The sequence below is a fragment of the Helianthus annuus genome, chromosome 16 (genome assembly GCF_002127325.2).
Source record: "Helianthus annuus cultivar XRQ/B chromosome 16, HanXRQr2.0-SUNRISE, whole genome shotgun sequence".
In the NCBI taxonomy this organism is placed as follows: domain Eukaryota; kingdom Viridiplantae; phylum Streptophyta; class Magnoliopsida; order Asterales; family Asteraceae; genus Helianthus; species Helianthus annuus.
The window spans coordinates 181,249,729-181,257,334 of record NC_035448.2 but is presented as its reverse complement, the minus strand read 5'-3'; the positions used below and the strand labels follow the sequence as shown (position 1 = coordinate 181,257,334).

At 35.9% G+C, this 7,606-nt stretch overlaps 1 protein-coding gene across 1 annotated transcript; it reads left to right on the top strand.

Moving 5' to 3' along the window:
• The first annotated feature begins 4,414 nt into the window (after window positions 1-4,414).
• Window positions 4,415-7,327, top strand: LOC110918101 (F-box protein At5g07610). Its single transcript, XM_022162479.2, has 2 exons — window positions 4,415-5,597; window positions 7,271-7,327. The coding sequence occupies exon 1, from the start codon at window positions 4,478-4,480 to the stop codon at window positions 5,576-5,578; it is 1,101 nt and encodes a 366-aa protein (XP_022018171.1). The 5' UTR covers window positions 4,415-4,477; the 3' UTR covers window positions 5,579-5,597; window positions 7,271-7,327.
• The last annotated feature ends 279 nt before the right edge of the window (window positions 7,328-7,606 follow it).

Genomic DNA, 7,606 nt, shown 5'->3' with positions numbered 1-7,606 from the left:
ATGGCACGAGATCGGAGATGCGCAAATTACCGGTCCTGAGCTGTTGCAAGAAACGACTGACAACATCCTCCAAATTCGAGACAATCTGCTGAAAGCTCAGAGTCGTCAGAAAAGTTACGCCGATAGACGTCGCATGCCCTTTGAATTTGATGTTGGCGATCACGTACTCCTAAAGGTTTCATCTTGGAAGGGTGTTATAAGATTCGGCAAGAAAGGAAAGCTCGCACCTCGATATGTTGGACCACTTAAAATTCTGGAAAGGATTGGCAAAGTGGCCTACAGACTCGAACTACCGGAGGAACTTAGCAACGTCCACCCGACTTTCCATGTTTCGAACCTCAAAAAGTGTTTGGCCAAGCAGGATTTACAAGTGCCACTTGAGGATTTACAAGTGGACGAAACATTACACTTCGTGGAAAAGCCTGTCGAGATCATGGACCGAGAAACCAAGAAGCTCAGGCGCTCACGCATTCCATTTGGTGAAGGTTCGCTGGGAAGGCAAACGCGACGCAGAGTTCACCTAGGAACTCGAAAGTGACATGAAGGAGAAGTATCCACAGTTGTTTGTTACGCCTACGCCTTAATTTCGGGACGAAATTCCCTAAACTACGGGAGGCTGTAACACCCCGCGTTTTCGAAGTCAAAGTACAAGTCAAAGTTAAAGGAAGAAAAGATTGCTAATTGCGATCTGTCACTCCTTGCTTAATTGCTGATTGTACTCTTTGACTTGTAATCGAATCTTTTAATTTGTATACTTTAGTTGTATTATGTGGAGTATCTATAATAATCGAGGTTTAATCGGTGTTAATTGCTAATCTAATTTATCGCTAATCGCATCGCAATCGCATTCGCAACTTGAATTATAGATTCTACATATTGTTTTACGTGTGTGTGCTATTTATATGTTACTTGTGCATGTTTATGTTATGTTTGTGGTGATTAATCAAAACGCAATCGCAACTCTATCGCAACGCAATCTAATCACAAACGCTAAGCATAAGGTTAATTATATGTTAGTTATATTATTTGTGTGACTAGTATCTAAATCTATCGCATCGCATAATCGACACTCGCTTAAACCCATCGCAACGCTCAACGCACAAAACGAAACATCGAAACCCAACTCGCGGCAACCCTTCGATCGGATGACAATTCGATCGAATGGTCATCCGTACGGATGACCATCCGATCGGATGGCCATCCGATCGGGTTGCCATCCGATCTGACACTGCGCCGCTTTTCCTCTTTTGGAATCCTATAAATAGCACCTGTCACATCACAAACAGTGATGTGACAGCTCTGGTTCGACTTTTCGACTTCTCAGTCATTTTCCCTCGATCAAACGAGTAACCCTTTCGTTTGATCACTTCAAATGAATGGATCTAAACACATTCGTTTGACTGTTTACAAATTATTACATAATCAGCATAAAATGTAATCTAATCTATTCGAACAACACCAGACACAAAAACTACACCAACAAATTCCTCCTTGTCCGTTGCTGTCGAATGCTGAAAATGCAACTGCAATTGATCTTTAGCCAAGTATCTGTTTATGTCAGCTTCTCTGTGTTAACAGATCCTCCCCTTAACCGAAAATCCAGATATGCAGAGTCTTGTGTCAGATTTGCCCATCAAAGTAATAATATTCGTGTTGAGTGTTGTGCAATGTCCTCGCAAGGAAACATTGACCGATCTCCCGTTGATCTTCCGATACTACAACAACCGGCATTTGATAAAGGTTCCATCTTCAACAATCTTCATCAAGTCTTGACCTTGTCATAACAACTCTATTCCATTTCAAAGCAAACTACATTGGTAAAGTTTTCTGGTGAACTATCTTCTGTAAACCATATTTGTGGAATCGACCAAGTAATACACTTTGATCATCAACATCAATACTCAGGAAGTCAGCTAGACCAATTATATCATTTGCAAGCTCAACCAGCACGCTTAGTTGAACTACATCCAGATCTCATTCTCTCGCCTTTGTGAAGTCGACTACGTAATGCACTACGGATCTTCAGCATCAGTACTCAGGATGTCATCTTGACCAAGTACATCGTTTGCAAACTAAACGAATTGAATTACACCCAGATGCCTATAAAATCCTAAAGAAACATCAAATCCAAAATCGAATCCTGCAAATTCCCCCTCAACTATAACTTCATCCGCGTTAAATTTCAGCAATCTCCTTCCGTAAGGTGTCATTGCTTTGATCCTCTCTATCCAAAAACCTAACCGGCATATGATAGAGTCGAGATCTACATTTGCCAGCCTTGAACTATCAGCTCTCATAAAGATTCTCTAGGTCTTCAGTGAACAACGTTTTGAAACTAATGTCGACTTTAGATACCTGCATGTTTTCGTGCAAACCCTCCACGCTGGCTGAAGAATTAATTAAAATCCTCAAATATATTATATGTTTGTGCAAAACATTCCACGTAGACCCTTTGGTATCATCAGAAAATCATGAACTCTACCACCTGTGATTGCGTTTAGAAATTTACCGAAGAAACTCCGAACATATGAAATTTTTTATCCCCCCTATTTCTTTGGTGAATTCTCTAAACCTTAACAAATTCCCTCCTCGAAGTAGAATTGTCCTTTACTTTACTGAACAAATTCCCTCCACAAAGCGGATTTTTTCAAATTTTCTCGGGTTTTCGATAGATCACGAAAGCTGCTTTCTTCTTTACAAATTCTAGTTGATAAAGAAAGTCCCCTGCCGCGTAGGATCCGACTTGTATCTCCCCAAAGTTCTGCTAACACCTAATCCAAAAACTTTCTTCATAGGCATAACTCTTCGACTCTGTGAACTCGTTAGGACCGGTCTTGGCTTTCCAGGTTCCTTCAGTCGTTACCAAATGCGAGAATATGAAAACTAACAAAACGCTTTCGAACATTTACGAACACCGGTAACAAAAAAAAATTCTACGTAAGGAAATAGATATAACGTTCTTGGTCCATAATAGTCAAGTCACCAATTTTGACGTTTGCACCGTTAATTGTGACTACCCCGCATTCTTTAATTTGAGTATAGTATGGTTATAGTTTTTTTTTAATTTAATAAATTCATATGTTACCTGACTAACAGTGTTTGGGATGAGCATATCGTTAACCGAAATAAAACAGAAAACAAATGAAACCTAACCAAAATCAACCAAAAAACTGAATTAACCAAAAAACCTATTAACTGTAAACCAAAATTGTACCCTCATTTAACCAAAACTAACCGAAGCATATATTTATAGCTTTTATATCTGTTGTTCATGTATTTCATAATTTTACACCTTCACTTTATGTATTTATACATCAATTTCACGTATTCATACCTCAATTTTGTGTATTTTTAAACAAAACTTTAGCTCAGATTAAGTTTTGGCTATTAACCAAATTTAATCGAACCGAATCGATAACCGTCAATCTAACCGAATAAACCGAATTGATTAAACAAAAACTGGTTGTTAATAAAATAGAATAACCGGTAACTTAAATTTTGGTTCCGGATAAGTATAGCAACCGAATAGACTGAACCACATACCTCGCAGTGTCTATATTTTCTAACCGCATCATCTGGGCTCCTTTCTCTACGAGTTTTTTTTTTTTTTTTTCGAAAAATATAAACTTGTTTATATGAGTTCCACCTTATTGAAGATTTGAAATTCTAATATGAGTTCCACCTTAGGCCACACGGGGTGGTCCGTTATACCACCCCATCACTCGTTGAACCATCACGGAACACCGCCGCCGGTGCCCCCATAACGCGTGGAAAAGTATAACGCGTGCTTTATATAACGCGTTGAATTGAATAGCCCCTCAAATCCTTTTGTCGTTTTGCAATTGAATAGCCCCTCAAATTTAGTGATATTCAGACAAAGATTCCTTTTGAAGATGAAAAGTGCAAAAATAGCCCCTCAAATCCACTAAATATTCAGACATTGATTTATTGTTTTAATATTAAAATAAAAAATAAAAAAAATTTAGGAGTGATAGAATTCCATCACTAGTGATACTACCCCGCCTACATTTATATCACTAGTGATAGAATATTGGGTGATGACATGCCATGATTTGATTGGATAGTGGAAGTGATAGAAACTATCACTATTGAACCAACCCTCCTCCCCTTATCGAGGATTTGAAATTCTAATAAACATGAGTTCCACCTTTAAGGATTTGAAATTCTAATAAGCATTTACCCAAACACTCCAAATTCGCTACGAAATCGTGCATTTTGTGATGAATACTTTTGACTTCCACCTTAAGGATTTGAAATTCTAATAAGCATTTACCCAAACACTCCAAATTCGCTACGAAATGAGATCGTGCATTTTGTTTTTTTTTTTTTTTTTTTTTTTTTTTTTTTTTTTTTTTTTTTTGAAACGAGATCGTGCATTTTGTGATGAATACTTTTGACTTCCCAAAACCACAAGGCTAGGGTTTTGACTTTTCATTGTTAGGGTTCTACCATCACCATGAAAACGACTGCCGAAGATTCATCTGAAGAAGCTCCATCCACACATGTTGTCCTATCCAACCATGACCTCTTGATCGAAATCTTACTCCGTTTACCAGTTGTCTCACTTCACGTCTTCAAATCCGTATCCAAACGCTGGTTATCCATTATTACAAACCCTAATTTCACTCTCCGCCATTCCCCGTTTGGTCTCTTTCTACCGCGACAAAGTTTCTCTGAATATGATTTCGTCCAGTTGTATAACATTATTCCCGCCAACAGATCTCCATTACCCACCACCTTCACTCTTAAATTTGACTCACATAAAGCTGAGATTTTGCACTCTTGCAATGGTTTGCTTCTTTGCCGTGTAAGGCCTGATAAGTTGTACGTATACAATCCATCGATATATCGGTTTAAAGCGGTTGAAGTGATTCCAGAGTGTCGTGTTATGGGTAGTTTTAAAATGGCTTTTGATCCTTCTAAATCATCTCATTACAAAATAGTGTATGCTGGAGTAGTAAGTGGTTCAGTTCAAATAGGAACATATTCTTCAGAAACATGCGAGTGGAAGATTTGTAAGGATCAATTTCCGCTTCAACGTTTTAGAGGTTTCCACCAAGGAATATATTGGAATGATGCCATTCATTGGCTCCATAATGCGAATAGGGCTTTGCATTGCAGGTTAGATGTTGAGCATAAGTGTTTAACAAGCATAAATACACCTAAAATATTGGATGGTAAGGAGGTGCATTGCGATCAAAGGTTGTTCGAGTCTCACGGTTGTTTGCTTCTTCTTTGTATTGATTTGCAACGGATGAGTATTTACGAGATGAGGGAAGGGGATTCTGGGTGGTCGGTGAAGTACATTGTAAATCTTGTGGAGTTTATGATGCTTTTGCCCAAAACCTGGAGGAAGGGACTAAGGTGCCTTTGTTCGAACCATGTTCGATGTATTATGATCGGGAAGAGAGAAGAGGATTCGTTCCTTGTGATGGAGATATATGGAAAGATAGTACAATACAAGATCGCGTTAAAGACTCTCCGTAAGCTCTATGAACTGGAATCGTTTCACTCCCCGGTTAGCTTTCAGTTCATTGCATCTGTTGCTGGTGTGTGATTCTGCTTTATGGTTTCAGGTATGATTTTCATATCTTATGTTCTTCAATAACATATGTGTAGTTGCGGAAACATAACTTTTTGGTAGTAGGTCATTATAAGGTTCTCTTCACTGTCAGAGGGGTTCAACTCATGTTTTCTTTATAAAAACTCAGATTTTAGAGTAAATTGCCACAATCGTCCCTGAAGTTTAGGTCTGTTTGCTAGTTTAATCGAAAATTACCTTTTTGTTCCAAATAGCCCTTCACCTTTGTCATTTTTTGTCATTTTCGTCCAAACCACTAACTTAGTTTACTTTTCTGTTAAGTTGAAGGATATTTGGATGAAACTGGCAAATATAAATCTCATGGACGATTCTGACAATTTACTTAGGTTCTTTTTAATTTTTTTATTTAATTAATTTTGTCACATATATATAAAACAGAATATACATGCAGTTCTTATAAAAAAACTAATAGTGTTGTCACATAATTTTTATAAATTTTCATCTAACCACTAACTCAGTTATTTTCTTCTATTAAGATGAATGATCTTTTAAATTTTATAAAGTAAGACAAAAACTAATTTCCATTTTTTTTATACATCAGTTTTATAAAAGTAAAATCTTCTTCAACCTATAAATTTTATAAAACTAAAATGCTAATGACCTTATAGGAAAAGGTCAAATAAACAAATCTTATCATATGTACCAAGTTTGTAATTCATCTTCTATTCTTTTAAATTCACTCCTAACAAAAATCAGAAGCCACTGCCCCCCCCCCCCTATCAAACAACGTATCGTTACCAAAGCTTAAAATTACCCACCAAATAGTATGTATAATGCCATGAACAAAAAGTTGCTTTACTAAACCACTCGGAATAAATATTAGTTAGTTACCCTCATAATCTTAATTAGATAAATATTTTATTTCTTCCAACATATTTCTTAGGTGCTCAACACATTTAAAAATATGTAAAGTTTTACAATTTTTTTTCTATCTCTACACTTGATTAAATACTAAAAGTTGTAATCGATTTTTATGTGCTGCACCATTGATATTTATTTTATATATCGTTTTCTCTTAATAAAACTGATCTATATAAAAAACTGGACATTAGTTTCTGTCTTAATTTATAAAATTTAAAACATCATTCACGTTAACAGAAAAAATAAACTGGGTTAGTGGTTTGAATGAAAGTTTATAAAAAATATGTGACAATACTATTAATTTTTTTTTTTTATAAAAACCGCATATATATTCTGTGTTTTATATATATGTGACAAAATTAATTAAATAAAAGAAATTAAAAAGAGTTTGAGTACATTGCCAAAATCGTCTATGAGGTTTTATATTTTTCAGTTTTATCCAAATATCCTTAAACTTAACATAAAAAGTAAAATAAATTAATGGTTTGGATGAAAATGACAAAAAATGTCAAATGTGAAGGGCTGTTTGGCACAAAAAAGTCATTTTGGATGAAACTGACAAACATGCCTAAACCATAGGGACGATTTTGGCAATTTACTCCAGATTTTATATATAAAAATCAAACATTTTCTGGTGACATGGGTTAGCGAACCTTTTGCCCCCTGGTTCTGCTTCTGTGTACAAAGATTTGGATGCACTATATGAATTATTATTTTTTTGATTTAATGAAACTCACATTGGAACTATATATTAAATGTGTTTTAACAGTTATGAACCCTGTGTAGGTGCTGCTAAGCTTACTGATTATGCATTTCAGGCGTGAAACATGATGGTTCATGCAAATATGCAATAAAGGGAAAGAGACATATAAGTTTATGAGAGTAGCAACTAAGAGACTTGTGGTAGTGATTATAATTTTTCATTTTGTCATTTTGCTTTGTTTAATTCTGACCAGTAGTGTGGTGAATTAATTTTCGTTGTTGTTGTTGTTTAGACTAATATAAGAAGGCTCATCTTCAGTTGGAATGGTTCTATGCATGTTCTCTAATATCCATTTGTGATTGTATAATCCTGATCTCTAATAACTGCCAATATTAGAAGGTGGTTGTGATTCATAATTT

Coding starts and splice junctions, on each gene's coding strand:
- LOC110918101 (XM_022162479.2), top strand. CDS start 4,478: ATGAAAACGACTGCCGAAGATTCATCTGAAGAAGCTCCATCCACACAT.